Raw genomic sequence first — 15,979 nt, forward strand, 5'->3', positions numbered from 1 at the left:
GGTGCGGTTGGCCCTGGGTTCCTCCTAATGCAGGACAATGCCAGACCTCATGTGGCTGGAATGTGTCAGCAGTTCCTGCAAGATGAAGGCATTGAAGCTATGGACTGGCCCGTCCGTTCCCCAGACCTGAATCCGATTGAGCACATCTGGGACATCATGTCTCGCTCCATCCAGCAACGTCACGCTGCACCACAGACTGTCCAGGAGTTGGTGAATGCTTTAGTCCAGGTCTGGGAGGAGATCCCACAGGAGACCATCCGCAACCTCATCAGGAGCATGCCCAGGCATTGTAGGGAGGTCATACAGGCACGTGGAGGCCACACACAATACTCAGCCTCATCAGGAGCATGCCCAGGCGTTGTAGGGAGGTCATACAGGCACGTGGAGGCCACACACAATACTGAGCCTCATCAGGAGCATGCCCAGGCGTTGTAGGGAGGTCATACAGGCACGTGGAGGCCACACACAATACTCAGCCTCATCAGGAGCATGCCCAGGCATTGTAGGGAGGTCATACAGGCACGTGGAGGCCACACACAATACTGAGCCTCATTTTGACTTGTTTTAAGGACATTACATCAAAGTTGGATCAGCCTGTAGTGTGTTTTTCCACTGTAATTTTGGGGGTGACTCCAAATCCAGGCCTCCATTGGTTAATAAATGTGATTTCCATTGATGATTTTTGTGTGATTTTGTTGTCAGCACATTCAGCTTTGTACAGAACAAAGTTTTCAATGAGAATATTTCATTCATTCAGATCTAGGATGTGTTATTTGAGTGCTCCCTTTAGTTTTTTGAGCAGTGTATATACCTGACAGGAGCCCATACATTCTAGGCTCAACCGTGCATCCACTGAGGCCCCTGATCATGTGACCCCTGACTCCTCCCCTCCTGTGACCTCATCACAGGTCCTGTGCGCACACAACAGCCATATATGTGGTGGCGGCTCTGCAGGTGGAGGTATGTGGAGACCCCATTACTGGGCGCAGTGGGCATTAACCCCTTCAGCACGGAGGCTCTTTGGGGGTCTCTGTGTGGTGTGAACAGTGAGGTAACAGCTGTGGACAGAATGCGGCTTCGCTGGTTCCCGTCCACATTTGATCCCTTCAGACGACTGCAGGATGAAGGACAGAAGCCCAGAGACGTCCTCACACAATGGCCGCTGCTTCTCTCCTAGTTCCCGCACAGTGATGTAGATACTGGTGATAATCGCCCCCATATTCTCTTTATTCCTCCGGTGCGATGGATTTACCCTCCAGTTCAGCAATGCTCCTCCGCCATCTCTCCTCCACCTCAGCTATTTACCCTTTCAGTGCCACAAAACTGAACGTTCTTCCAGTCCCCATTGTGCTCTCTTAGGAAATGTGTGGAATCGTTGGAGGGGTTAATGGCCGCGGGATTAGTGGGGTCTCCTATGTGCTCATTAATTCTCTGCCTTATTTACGGGAGCAGCAGCCGACATATCTGACAGTACACCCCAGACACTGAATGCCATATGCTACAAATTCACTGCTGCAGGCGATCCATTGTTTAACCCCTTCGCGACCTTGGGATTTACCATTTTTGCATTTTCGTTTTTCACTCCCCTTGTTCCCAGAGCCATAGCGTTTTTATTTTTTGGGCAATATGGCCGTGTGAGGGCTTATTTTTTGTGGGACGAGTTGTACTTTTAAACGACATTACTAGTTTTACCATATCGTGTACGGGAAAACAATTCCAAGTGCGGTGACATTGTAAAAAAAAAAAATGCAATTCCACAGTTGTTGTTTGTTTTTTTTTCTTTCCAATTTCACAGTTGTTTTTTTTACCACGTTCACTGAATGCTAAAACTGACCTGTCATTATTATTCTCCAGATCATTACGAGTTCGTAGACACCAAACATGTATAGGTTCTTTTTTTATTTAAGTGGTGAAAAAAGAATCCAAAGTTTGCTAAAAAAAAAAAAAAAAAATGGTGCCATTTTCCGAGACCCATAGCATCTCGATTTTTTTTGGGGATCTGGGGCTGGGTGAGGACTTATTTTTTGCGCGCCAGGCTGACGTTTTTGATACCATTTTGGGGTAGATACGATGTTTTGATCGCCCGTTATTGCATTTTATTGCCATGTTGCGGCAACCAAAAAAACGTAATTGTGGCGTTTGGAATTTTTTTCTCGTTGCGCCGTTTACCGATCAGATTAATTCTTTTTTTTATATTGATAGATCGGGCGATTCTGAACGCGGCGATACCAAATATGTGTATGTGGGGTAAAAGGGGGGTGATTTAAACTATTATATTTTTTTTAAATATTTTTAAAAACATTTTTTTTAAACTTTTTGCATGCTTCTATAGTCTCCATAGGATACTAGAAGCAGCAACTGTCTGATCGCCTCTGCTACATAGAGGTGATCAACAAGTCACCTCTATGTAGCATAAATGCACCTGTACTATGAGCGCTGACCACTAGGTGGCGCTCATAGTAATCTTTGCATGACAACCACTGGAGTCTGCTGCAGACCCAGGGTTGTCATGCCCACCCATCGGTGACCCGCGATCACGTGAGGGGGTCACCGATGGGCGGGGCTAATGCCGCGTTTCCGGCGCGAGAATGTTAAATGCCGCTGTCGGAGATTGACAGCGGCATTTAACATGTTAACAGCTGCGGGTGGATCGCGATTCCACCTGCGGCTGTTGCGGGCACATGTCAGCTGTAAGAATCAGCTGACATGTCCCCGGTTCAGTGCGGGCTCAGCGCCGGAGCCCCCGCTGAACAGGGGGTGACAGCCTGGTGAGTACTAATACGCCCTGGGCCATTAAGGGATTAATGAAATGTTTTTATTTAATGTGATTAAACCTATTTCTTGTGTTCCGCATATTTACATGGTGAACATTCATCAATGCCGCATTGGTGAAAACCCAGAGGTGTAAGGCAGGTTCTCGTTATCGGCTTCTCTTGGGATTAAAATAGGAGACAGGAGTTGTGAAAGGGTCGGGGCCGAGAACAAACAACCATCTCGTAAAATCTAATTTAATTGGCTATCAATATATAACATGGGAAGGTATTTGTTAATAATTCCTTTAATCTGGCTATTTTCTTTGCTGTAAATTGTTACAAATATAGCTTTATCTAAGGTTACTTACTTCTCTGAATGTTTGATTAGTAAATCATAACGTAATTTTTTATCTGCTACTTTAGTGGCTCTATTCATTGCCCATCTATTATAACTGCCTTTTTGGAGTCTGTTGTAAATGATGTTTTTCCTTATTATATTGGAAACTCTTAAAAACGCTTGGTAGAAGGTCTGCCATGTTCCCCAATGATAATCCTCATGTGCTGTGCACATGGTGCGAAAATTTCCGCTGCGGATTATCATTGCGGAAAAATCCACAGCACTACCAATTATTTTGCGGAATTGCTGCGTTTTAGCATTGGACCGCGTGACATCCGCATGACTACACATGCACATGCGGATATCATGTGGTTCAATGCACGGATGGTACCCGGGTCTGGAGAAGAGGAGACTCTCATCCAGACCCGGGTACCATAGTACCTGTAGATAAAAAAGAATTAAAAAAAAACAAAAAAAAAACCTTATAGTCACTTTCGGCGCCCCCGGTCTCCTCTGAGTGGCGCTGCTGTCTCCTTGGCTTTCGGCGGTGGTCTGCAAGGACCTTCCGTGACGTCAGCGGTCAGTTGATGGTCACGTGACATTCACATGACTAAATAACGTTTAGTTATTTACTTTTTTAGAGCACCTGGAGCCACCGAAGATACCAGACGCATCGGAGAAGGAGACCGGGGGCCATTGGAAGGTGAGTATAATGTTTTTTTTAATTTTTTTTTTTTTTTTTTTTACTATTGATGCTTCATTTGCAGCATGATAACTTGGTCACAGTATATAAATCCATGCCGGTTGCATGGATTTATATTGTGTGACCAAGTTGTCAAGTACTTTTCCAAGTGATGCTAAAAGCGCTTGATAACCCGCATGCGAAATCGTGCTAAGCTTCTACCTGGAAAAAAAAACGCACGTACAATCCGCATGCGTTTTCTCTGCCAGGGAGATGCAGAAACGCTCAGGAAAAATCAGCAGCATTTCTGCATCGTGGGCACATAGACTTAGAATGGTGTTTACATCCACAACAAGCCATTGACCTTATAATTTTGCTAGCTTTAAGTATATATTTGTTAGTTCTGATTTTAATGCATATATTTAATAAAGGTTTAAAATTTTACTTCAGAGAGGTTTCTCACAGTACTGCCCCCTACGCACACATTATGGTACTACCCCACAGCTGATTAATAAATACTATAATGCCCATAAATTGAGAAGGCTCAGTGTGACTCAGCACCAGGCACCTTGTCCCATGATGGTGATACCATTGAATAGAATAGTGAATCAGGGAGATTTAAGCTCTCCGATCCACCATTCACCCTTCACCTGTGAGTCTAAGACTTCGTTCACTGCAGGCACAATGGCGTCACTACATCCCACCTGTAGTACGGAGCCTCAGTACTCACACTGCACAGACCGGAGCAGCGCACCTCAGAAATGGGTTGGATGAGTTGTGTGTGTGTGTGTGTGTGTGTGTGTGTGTGTTTTTATTGTTAACTATCAGGAATTGTTGGGGCATCATATTATCATATTAAGTGAAGGGCTGTGGGGGCCATCATACTGTGTGGGATCCCTCATTCTGAGCTATATGAGTACACAGAAATACAGTGTCCATTTTAGGACACGATCAGGTATCAAAATCAAACATCAGAATTATGTCAGTTTGAGGCTAAATACCCTGTCTGAGAACTGATTCTGACTAGTGACTTTTACAACTGTAATAATAATAAAAAAAAAAAGTAACTGTTCACTGATGGGACTTGAACCCAAAATTCTGTGTCCTAAAGCCAGTGCACTAACACTGTAGTTTCAGAGGTAATGCCATGCCTGGAAGCAAGGAGGGGTCCCCTAATCAGGTATACCAGCATACAACGCTTTCCTGGCTCCAGACCAGCAAGGAGCTTCTCCCTTTTTACTCAGGGACGAGGGCTGCAGCATAGCTATACACAGCAGGGCCAAAGAGGTAGCGCAAAGGGAAGGCCTACAACTCCACCTGGCTAGGTGGATCCCCCCAACTTGCTTCCAGGCCGCCCGGACCTCTACTACCAGCTAGTACCCGTGCCCCGGTCTGCCTAACCACTGCAAGTAAAGATAAGAGGAAACCGCCACTAAGTTGTGGACTGATTATTAACTGCGCCATCCTCTGCACTACACCATAACCGCAACGTCTACACTGCCCTGGAGCTAAGCTCTGCCTGTGGAGAGCTAAACCAACTCTGCTGCATTAACAACAGCTCCAGAGGACCTGCTCCGCAGCGGCGGCTCCACATAGCCGCATACCACAGGTGGCGTCACAAACTGTATATAAGAACTTTTATTCCCTGAAAATATCCCCTTTTTACTGACCGCCCTGGGTCATGGACTGGGTCTCCGCCACTGTGACATCTCCCCTAGCAACGACCGGCCCGGCACCGAGTACCCCACGTCCCAGGGGGCGCGTCGGATGCCTTACCATTGCGCTATCCAGTCAAGTGATGAAAATACTCAGGGTGACTAAAAGTCATTGTGTGACTTTCTTCAAACATCAGAATCACACATCAAAATCACACATCATTTGAATTTGGCTTGCTTGCAGTCTGTGCATAAGTCCCAATGAGTTTTAGACAAGTTGCACTGAAAATCATATAACCAAATAGAACTCCTAGGTTTTTAAAACTGAGTTAATAGCTTAGTGGTTAGTGCACTGGCTTTGGGATGTATAATTTTGGGTTCAACTCCCATCAGTGAACAGTTACTTTTTTTTATTATTACGGTTGTAAAAGTCACTTGTCAGAATCACTTATCAAAATCACTTATCAAGATCAGTTCTCAGACAGGGTATTTAGCCTCAAACTGACATCATTCTGATGTTTGATTTTGATATCTGATCATGTCCTAAAATGGACACTGTACAGGAGAACAATTTCCTGGTGATGAGTCAGATAGGGATAAGTAAGTGAGAAATACAGACCTTTGTTCTATCTGGTTGCAGACTTGAATTGATAGGGTGTTGTGTGACAGGAGGGAGACATCAGATTGAACGTTCTGAAGGAAAGATATAATGGCAGTGTGAATCCAGATTCCAGGCAGGGAGCATAGCGGAGTCATAGAGCAGGGAAAAGTCCTTAGCTCAGACCAGGAGGTCTACTTAAACAGTATAGAACTTCGCCCTGGAGGGAGGGGGCAGAAGGCCAGGAGGCCTAATTAAAGAGGTAAAACTTTAAGGTGAGCAGCAGGATGAGGTTCTTAGCACAGGCCAGAAGACCTACTTACAGTAAATGGTGCAAAACTTTGCCCTGAGGGGGCAGAAGGCCTAAATAAGGCTATGTGCACACGATGCAGAAATGAAGTAGAAAATTTCTGCATCTCCCTGGCAGAAAAAACGCATGCGGATTGTACATGTGTTTTTCCTGCGGAATACATGCGGATTGACAATCGTTTTCCAGGCGATTTTAGCATCACCTGGAAAGTGCTTGACAACTAGATCACACTATATATAAATCCATGCAAACGGCATATATAGTGTGACCGTAAAAGAATGTTTAAAAATAAAAAAATAAAGCTATACTTACCCTCCGATGGCCCGGCGTGTGCTGCCGCGTTCGGTCCTGGCTTGTTCCTGGCTGCTGGGATATCGCGAGACACTGCGCTGAAGGACCTGGGTCACATGACTGTGACGTCACCGAAGGTCTTTCAGTCTTGCACGCGAGCAGAGGGAAGGAGACCGGGGGCCATCGGAAGGTGAATATATCTTATTTTATTCTTGTTTTTACAGTTTCTATGGTACCTGGGTGTGGAGGAGAGTCTCATCTTCTCCACACCCGGGTACCATCCGCACATTAGAACGCGCCAATAACGCAATTACAAATGCAGTCTTGCGGAATTGGCGCGTTCTAATGCAAGTCAATGGCGGCAAAAACGCTTCGTTTCCGCAAAATTAATGGACATGCTGCGGATTTTTGAGCGCAGCGTAAACGCTGCGGAAAAATCCACAGCATGGGCACAGCACATGTGGATTATCATTGGGGAACATTGCTGCCCTTCTACCATGCGTTTTTAATGCATTTCCGCAGCTGCAAAAACGCTGCGGAAACGCATTAAAAACGCATCGTGTGCACACAGCCTTAACGGGATTAAGTTAAGCATAGATTCCTTATCTTAAAGGAAGAGGATTTAAGCAAACTATTGTCTATAGTAGAGAGGAAGTTACAGCGTCGCCAAACTGGGACACGAGTCCTTCTACAGAGAGTTGAAAATGCAGTGTCACAGCAAGTAGTGTGTGGCCCTCATTGAATGTATTTTGAGCGTACTATACTAATGAGGAGTCGTACAAGATGCACCTCAGCCAGTGAGGTCCTCACAAATGAACTGGAAGCTGAAAGTAGCTCTAGGGGCCGTAGTGACACATCTCGACCCGTATGGTCCCCACAGGGGATAATGGACCTTCCCATAATGGTTTGCTGGACTGTTGTAGCTTGTAATAAAACTTATGTACTGTACCCAGAAAGCTCGTGACTGCATGAATGCAGAAGAATTCATAAAGTGTTGTGTCTGATGTCTGATGTGTATATACTTCTCATTAAGTTCTTGTTAAGTAAAGAAAAGTTTATTTTTGGATTTTGGTCTCATTCATTCATCTCCATACCATGTGGTCTGTTCCTGCCGAGTAGAATAGCAGCATGCGGTCTGCAGAGTCGGGAGATATGACTCCTTCCAAACATGCCTAGATATTTTTTTCCTTTTGAGGTTGAGAGGCCCAATTACAGCTATTGATGTGGGCCCTGTGATTTCAATCTATGCCACTGTGAAACTTATTGATCTCATAGTACAATGTCCCCCACACAGTATAATGTTCCCACAGTACTGGCATCTGTCACACAGTGTTGTGCCTACTATCTGATGTATATACTTCTCATCAAGATCTTGTTAAGTAAAGAAAAGTTTACTTTTGGACTTTCGTCTCCCTCATTAATCTCCATACCATCTGGTCCGGGTCTGCCAAGTACAATGGCAGCATGTGATCTGCTGAGTCAGGAGATATGACTCTGCCAAATACATTTATATATATTTTCTGTTTGAGGTTGGGGATCAATTACAGCTATTGCTGTGGCACCTGTGATTTCTATCTACACCATTGTGTATAGGATAATAGAGTATAATAAAGTTGTTATGGATGTGACTTAACTAACATTGTGCAGTGAATGTGTTTTCCCTATAGTGACGAATTCTTGCTGGTAAAACTGTGATATTTTTATTTCATATTAAAACTTTTTTAAAAGTTTAAGCAACTCTCATCAGTGCGATCATACACCATACAAGCCTCTGATTGCTCAGGTGATGCACTGTACTACTGTAGTGCCGTGTATTATCCCTGCCTGTCTGTGTAATACTAACGGCCCCATACACATGAGATAAGGGATGGCTAAACGGTTATTTGGCAGACGACATATCTCTCCAGACACCCCCATACGCACACATATTCCAGCTTTCCTGTGGGCAGCATGAGAGAGTCGCCTCCAGACTCCTCTAGCGGAGGGTTATCTACAGCAGTGGTCCCCAACCTTTTTTGCACCAGGGACCGGCTTGAAGCAAGATCATTTTTCCATGGCCCAGCAAAGAGGGGGTGGGGTGGGCGGGGCTTTGGTCATATGGGGGCGGGGTAATGGAGGGATTTGGAGTTTAGTGCATACTTATCATATAGTGTAGACCAGGTCCCCGCCAGGAGCTATGCCAGGAGCCCCACATAATGTGCTGTGCCAGGAGCCGCATCACTGAGGCCCCATCACGCCCTGCAGCAGGACAGGGCAGCTGTCCTGACAGCTGCTGTTCAGCTGCATTTACTTCATCCCAGGGGCGGACACAGACTGTAGTGGGCCCCTGTGCAAGAAATTTTTTGGGGCCCCCCCCTGCCCTTCATAAGGCAACAAAGTTATGTAAACATAACCCCCCCCCATGTGCATCTCTCACCCCCCCATGTGCAGCTCACCCCCCGTGCATCTCTCATCCCCCTCCGTGCATCTCTCATCCACCCCCCGTGCATCTCTCATCCACCCCCCGTGCATCTCTCATCCACCCCCCGTGCATCTCTCATCCACCCCCCGTGCATCTCTCATCCACCCCCCGTGCATCTCTCATCCACCCCCCCCGTGCATCTCTCATCCACCCCCCCGTGCATCTCTCATCCACCCCCCCGTGCATCTCTCATCCACCCCCCCGTGCATCTCTCATCCACCCCCCCGTGCATCTCTCATCCACCCCCCCGTGCATCTCTCATCCACCCCCCCGTGCATCTCTCATCCACCCCCCCGTGCATCTCTCATCCACCCCCCCGTGCATCTCTCATCCACCCCCCCGTGCATCTCTCATCCACCCCCCGTGCATCTCTCATCCACCCCCCGTGCATCTCTCATCCACCCCCCGTGCATCTCTCATCCACCCCCCGTGCATCTCTCATCCACCCCCCGTGCATCTCTCATCCACCCCCCGTGCATCTCTCATCCACCCCCCGTGCATCTCTCATCCACCCCCCGTGCATCTCTCATCCACCCCCCGTGCATCTCTCATCCACCCCCCGTGCATCTCTCATCCACCCCCCGTGCATCTCTCATCCACCCCCCGTGCATCTCTCATCCACCCCCCGTGCATCTCTCAATCCACCCCCCGTGCATCTCTCAATCCACCCCCCGTGCATCTCTCAATCCACCCCCCGTGCATCTCTCAATCCACCCCCCGTGCATCTCTCAATCCACCCCCCGTGCATCTCTCAATCCACCCCCCGTGCATCTCTCAATCCACCCCCCGTGCATCTCTCAATCCACCCCCCGTGCATCTCTCAATCCACCCCCCGTGCATCTCTCAATCCACCCCCCGTGCATCTCTCAATCCACCCCCCGTGCATCTCTCATCCACCCCCCGTGTATCTCTCAATCCACCCCCCGTGCATCTCTCAACCCCCCCCCGTGCATCTCTCAACCCCCGCCCGTGCATCTCTCAACCCCCCCCGTGCATCTCTCAACCCCCCCCCGTGCATCTCTCAACCCCCCCCCGTGCATCTCTCAACCCCCCCCCGTGCATCTCTCAACCCCCCCCTGTGCATCTCTCATCTCTCAACCCCCCCCTGTGCATCTCTCATCTCTCAACCTCCCCCCATGTGCATCTCTCATCTCTCCCCTCCCCCCCATGTGCATCTCTCATCTCTCCCCTCCCCCCCATGTGCATCTCTCATCTCTCCCCTCCCCCCCATGTGCATCTCTCATCTCTCCCCTCCCCCCCATGTGCATCTCTCATCTCTCCCCTCCCCCCATGTGCATCTCTCATCTCTCCCCTCCCCCCCATGTGCATCTCTCATCTCTCCCCTCCCCCATGTGCATCTCTCATTCCCCCCACTCCTAGTTAATTGTATTTAAAAAAAAATAAAACTTGTTATACTTACCCCCATGCGATCCCTGCAGAATCCTGGCGCTCGTCCAAATCGCTGACACCAGGTTCTCCTGCCTTCCGGTCATGTGACGGCGCCGTCACATGACCGGAAGTCAGAGGAATTATGAGATGTCCTGGACCCGGCGCTTTGCATGGGGCCGGGGGCCCCATGAGGAGAGAGACTCACAAGAGGGGGGCTCCGAGGGGGCTCCTACCGGCCCGGGCCCCATACTGGAGTCAGGGCAGTCATGCCCTGATGGCGGCCCTGCTGGAGGCTGGAGGGGCCCCCTCTCCCTCGGGGCCCCCATTCAATGAACCGGCTGCACGGGCGGTAGTTCCGCCCCTGCTTCATCCTGCTTCAGGACCTGTGGTGACATCACAGTTATGTACCTTGATGTCATCACAGGTCCTCTACAGGTCTACCCTGCGGGAGTCTAGAACAGCGGGCAGCATCCACCCCACACAGTGTGCTCTGAGCCACCGCAGACCAGAGCACACTGTCAATGTTTAGTGATTGTCTGTGGCGGTGCCGCGGACCGGCTGAAAAAACCCCAACGGCCCGGTCCTGGTCGGCGGTTGGGGACCTCTGATCTACAGGAAGAACAAACTGATTAGCCTCTGAAATTCAGGATGCCAAATCCTTCTCTGCCCTGACATCATCTGTCGGGAGGCCCCCAAATACATTATATAGTCGACCAAACCCCCCGAAATCAGTGCTTTCATGTAACTTTAGTCTAAAGTGTATGGGGGCATTAAAAGGTAACTTATTGGACATTGCCTCTGGCCTGGCCTAATAGACTTTCATGGATTGCAGGCCCAGACACCATTAATAGGCATTTAAGTATCATAGCTACTAGGCAGCCCCATACTATCGTGTACTTGGGGGAGGAGGGGAATTCAGCTGAACTTTCTCAAACCTTCTTAGATGCCATGTTTGTTTTGGACAGCAGCAAGTGGTTAAGCTGCCAGTGTTTTTGTTGCGGCTGCACCTGTGCCATCCCTGCGGTGTACATCTATGTTCTAGGGCCAAAAGAGTTATTTAAAAAAAAAAAAAAATGTTTAATGTGTTAAAAAATAACCAAATGTGTGTTATTATTATATCGCCATTTATTCCATGCCGCTTTACATGTGATCGGGGTATACACAGCAAAAACAATTACAATAATCTTGAACAATACAAGTCAGCAACTGGTACAAGAGGAGAGAGGACCCTGCCCGCGAGGGCTCACAATCTACAAGGGATGGGTGAGGATACAGTAGGTGAGGGTAGAGCTGTTTGTGCATCGTTATGGTGGAGCGATGGTTACAGCAGGTTGTAGGCTTGTTGGAAGAGGTGGGTCTTCAGGTTCCTTTTGAAGGTTTCCACGGTAGGCGAGAGTCTGATATGTTGGGGTAGAGAGTTCCAGAGTAGGGGGGAAGCACGGGAGAAATCTTCTATGCGATTGTGGGAAGAGGAGATAAGAGGGGAGTAGAGAAGATCTTGTGAGGATTGGAGGTTGCGTGCAGGTAAGTATCGGGAGACTAGGTCACAGTTGTATGGAGGAGACAGGTTGTGGATGGCTTTGTATGCCATGGTTAGGGTTTTGAACTGGAGTCTCTGCGTGATGGAGAGCCAGTGAAGGGATTGATAGAGATGAGAGGCCGGGGGAATAGCAGGGGGTCTGGTGGATTAGTTGGGCAGCAGAGTTTAGGATAGATTGGAGGGGTGGGAGAGTGTTAGATGGGAGGCCACAGAGCAGGAGGTTGCAGTAGTCCAGGCGGGAGATGATGAGGGCATGCACTAGTGTTTTTGCAGATTCTTGGTTGAGGAATGTGTGTATCTGGGAGATTTTTTTGAGTTGGAGTCAGCAGGAAGTGGAAAGTGCTTGGATATGTGGTTTGAATGAGAGATCAGAGTCCAGGGTTATGCTTTTTCATGTTTTTTTCATTTTACAAGAATTGTTGGTGCCAATTTTCTTTTGAAACATTTTAATATCTGCTTTTTTCTGGTGTTTTTATTGTAATATAGGAAAACCTAAGGCCAGAAATAAACCCCATAAAATACTGTACATGCAGACTTTGGTATCAAATAATTTATGTCCGTGGTATTTGTGCAAACAAGAAAGTTTTATAAAAGCCTCAAACTTCTGTGTGTGAATCAGACATGATAATAGAAGATTACAGTTTGGGGAAGACGGGAAACATTCATATAGACGGCCAGTGGTGATGTAGTCAGTGACTTACTCTGGCCAAATATCTGTCTAGAGCCGTATTATAAGATAAAGATGTCGTCCTCATCATGAAGTAGTTATTTCTCATGTCACGTGTAATGAATATCTCCTGCAGTATTACTAATGCTGATCCCAGTGTCAGTAAATGAGATGAGAATTAGTGTTATGGAAGATGAGTCTATGAGAAACGTATTCAGCTGCCGACTCCGAGGAAGAAACTGCTTGTTGTCTGTGGCCTAAAATATATAGGTTTTATTAGTAGATGTAAAGAAGAAAACTAGATACTGTAAAGTAATAAATCTCATATCTCCAGTAATTGTATTATTACACTGAATTCTTTATGATGTTACATTTTTATCTTTTTCTCATTCAGGTCTCTACAATATCAGATCATCTCAGTGAATATCTTCTACAAAAGGGAATTTTACTGATTTACCCAACAAATATGGATATGGACAGAGACAAGATGGCGGAGAAGATATTGCACCTCACCCTAGAGATCCTCTTCCGGCTTACTGGAGAGGTGAGAGATTCTGATGACGTCACATTACATCATTCTTATCTATGGGAATAACAGATGGACAGAACTGGAGAGGTGAGGACTCTGGAAATGTCTGGAGTGAGATTTATTAATGTGTCTCTCCACAATCAGGATTACACAGTAGTGAAGAAGACCTCTAGTGAGCGCTGTCAGGACCCTGTGTCTGAGGGATGGGGAAGACCCCTGAGCCCAATCACAGGGCCTCCATTTCACCCCCTGATACATGAGGACATCAGTGACCAGAAGATCCTAGAACTCACTTACAAGATGATTGAGCTGCTGACTGGAGAGGTGACACTGCTGGGAATGCTGGGACATTATACAGTAACGCTATGGAGGGATCGGGGGGGGTGATGGTATCATTGTATGTGTCAGGTTCCTATAAGGTGTCAGGATGTCTCCGTCTATTTCTCCATGGAGGAGTGGGAGTATTTAGAAGGACACAAAGATCTGTACAAGGACATCATGATGGAGGTTCCCCAGCCCCTCACATCACCAGGTAATAGGATTAAATACACACGGCCTATAATTATCTGTATGTAAAGAATGAATTCAGTCCCTGTATGTGTTTCCTCCAGATCTATCCAGTAAGAGGACAACACCAGAGAGATGTCCCCGTCCTCTTCTTCCACAGGACTGTAAACAAGAAGATCCCAAGGTTCCTCAGGATCATCAGGTAGATGGAGAGAAGGTGTCATGAGATCTCCCCTATGATGTGTAGACGGCTGTGAAGGTCTTGTGCTCAGTCTTGTTTTATCCACCATTATTATATGTTTTATACTTGTGTAATGAGAACGGTGGAGATGGCAGGATTAGAGCTGATCATAGATGTGACTTCTCCATCTGTCTGTGACTTTTATAATATTTGTTTCAGGGTGAAGATCTGACCCATATTAATACTACAGAGACATATGTGAGGGGTGATGAGTGGTGTAAGGAGGAGATTCCTACATATGACTACCCAGGTGAGTAGTGACCACTAAATGCAGAGAAGTCACAGATTCTTCTCAGTCACTAGATGTGGTTATCTTCTCTTCGGTGTAGTCCGGTCATATCACAGTCAATCAGTCACCCTTTTCCTGCTAAACCAAAACTGTCCCCATTACTTTGAGCGTTGACAGTCCTGTTGGAGTGAGACATGTTCCGACCAGAGCTTACAGTCCGGAGAACGCACCCTACCCCCTGGGATTAGTAGACGCTGACCCTTACCTTCACAGGTCCCTAAACCGCAAAGCAAAATGACAGCGTACGTAAAATTTGCTGACAACATAGACAATCATGTGAACAAAAATATAATCCGTATGGTGGGCCTTGCTTTTATGACGAGACACCAGTCCAAGTCCTTTTTATTTATATGCTCAAATATAAACCATAGTCACAAAAACACAAGAAATATAATAGAATTATATATTTTCTCCTTTCTTTTTCTATTTAAACACTTCCCTGACACTCCCCCATTCAGAGAAGAGAAAAGAAGAGAAAACCCTTCAATCAATAATTCTTGCCCATATTTCTTAAATTCTTTTGCTCCTACTTATTCCAGCTTTTCATTTATTGTGATGTGCAACTTTGCCTAAGCTGCTGTTAGAAAATTATATTTTTCTAAGTTATCCAGTTCTTAAAAATAAAACCCCTTGCAGATAATAACTGTGAAGTAATTAGATCCTTAGTAGGAAAATCCATCCTGACTCCTATAAAAAAAAAAATGAAATGACAAAACAATATTCAGCCTCTCAGCAACAAATGTGTTAACTGGTTCCCAAAATTCCCTAATTTCCCGGCAGTCCCAATACACATAAGATAGATCTGCCGCCTCTGAGTTATGATGTTTTTAATTGTAAGTTTTTGTATATAAATATTACAATACACAAAAGTATCCCCACTAGTCCCAAATCCCTCCCGCCCCAACAAAATACAACAAGATATATTAAAGTGCAACATAATCAGTAAAGTAGATTCACGGTTCAGTAAAGGATAGGGAGGCCGGAATGACCTCTAGTTGTGCTCAAAAGTTTACATACCCTGGCAGAATTTTTCCTTTCTTGGCCTTATTTCAGAGAATATGAATGATAACAAGAAACCTTTTTCTCCACTCATGGTTATTGGTTGGGTGAAGCCATTTATTGTCAAACTACAGTGTTTTCTCTTTTTAAATCTTAATGACAACCAAAAACATCCAAATGACCCTGATCAAAAGTTCACATACCCTGGTGATTTTGGCCTGATAACATGCACAGAATTTGACACAAATGGGTTTGAATGGCTACTAAAGGTAACATCCTCTCCTGTGACCTGTTTGCTTGTAATCAGTGTGTGTGTGTGTATAAAAGCTGAGTGAGTTTCTGGGATCCAGACAGACTCTTGCATCTTTCATCCAGCCAGTGACGTTTCTGGATTGTGAGTCATGAGGAAAGCAAAAGAATTGTCAGTGGATCTACGGGAAAAGGTAGTTGAACTGTATAACAGATGAAAGGGATACAAAAAGATATCCAAGGAATTGATAATGCCAGTCAGCAGCGTTCAAACTATGATTAACAAATGGAAAAATCAGGGGCTCTGTAAAAACCAAACCACGGTCAGGTAGACCAACAATAATTTTGGCCACAACTGCCAGGAAAATTGTTTGGGATGCAAAGAAAAACCCACAAATAACATCAGCTGAAATTCAGGACTCTCTGAAAACTAGCGGTGTGGCTGTTTCAAGATGTACAATAAGGAGGCACTTGAAGAAAAA

At 46.3% G+C, this 15,979-nt stretch overlaps 1 protein-coding gene across 1 annotated transcript in view; it reads left to right on the forward strand.

The window, feature by feature from the left end:
* Positions 1 to 884: 884 nt before the first annotated feature.
* The window catches only part of LOC141171858 (uncharacterized), a 28,518-nt gene continuing 13,423 nt past the window's right edge, over positions 885 to 15,979 (forward strand). Inside the window, exons 1-7 of the mRNA XM_073655487.1 lie at positions 885 to 960; positions 3,732 to 3,793; positions 13,078 to 13,227; positions 13,357 to 13,536; positions 13,621 to 13,744; positions 13,824 to 13,921; positions 14,120 to 14,210. Coding sequence (XP_073511588.1) covers positions 13,150 to 13,227; positions 13,357 to 13,536; positions 13,621 to 13,744; positions 13,824 to 13,921; positions 14,120 to 14,210 — 571 coding nt within the window. The 5' untranslated portion in view covers positions 885 to 960; positions 3,732 to 3,793; positions 13,078 to 13,149. The remainder of the gene's footprint in view (positions 961 to 3,731; positions 3,794 to 13,077; positions 13,228 to 13,356; positions 13,537 to 13,620; positions 13,745 to 13,823; positions 13,922 to 14,119; positions 14,211 to 15,979) is intronic.

Source organism: Phyllobates terribilis, unplaced genomic scaffold (genome assembly GCF_046119375.1).
Source record: "Phyllobates terribilis strain yellow unplaced genomic scaffold, ASM4611937v1 Scaffold_12__6_contigs__length_324123572, whole genome shotgun sequence".
Classification (NCBI taxonomy): Eukaryota; Metazoa; Chordata; class Amphibia; order Anura; family Dendrobatidae; genus Phyllobates; species Phyllobates terribilis.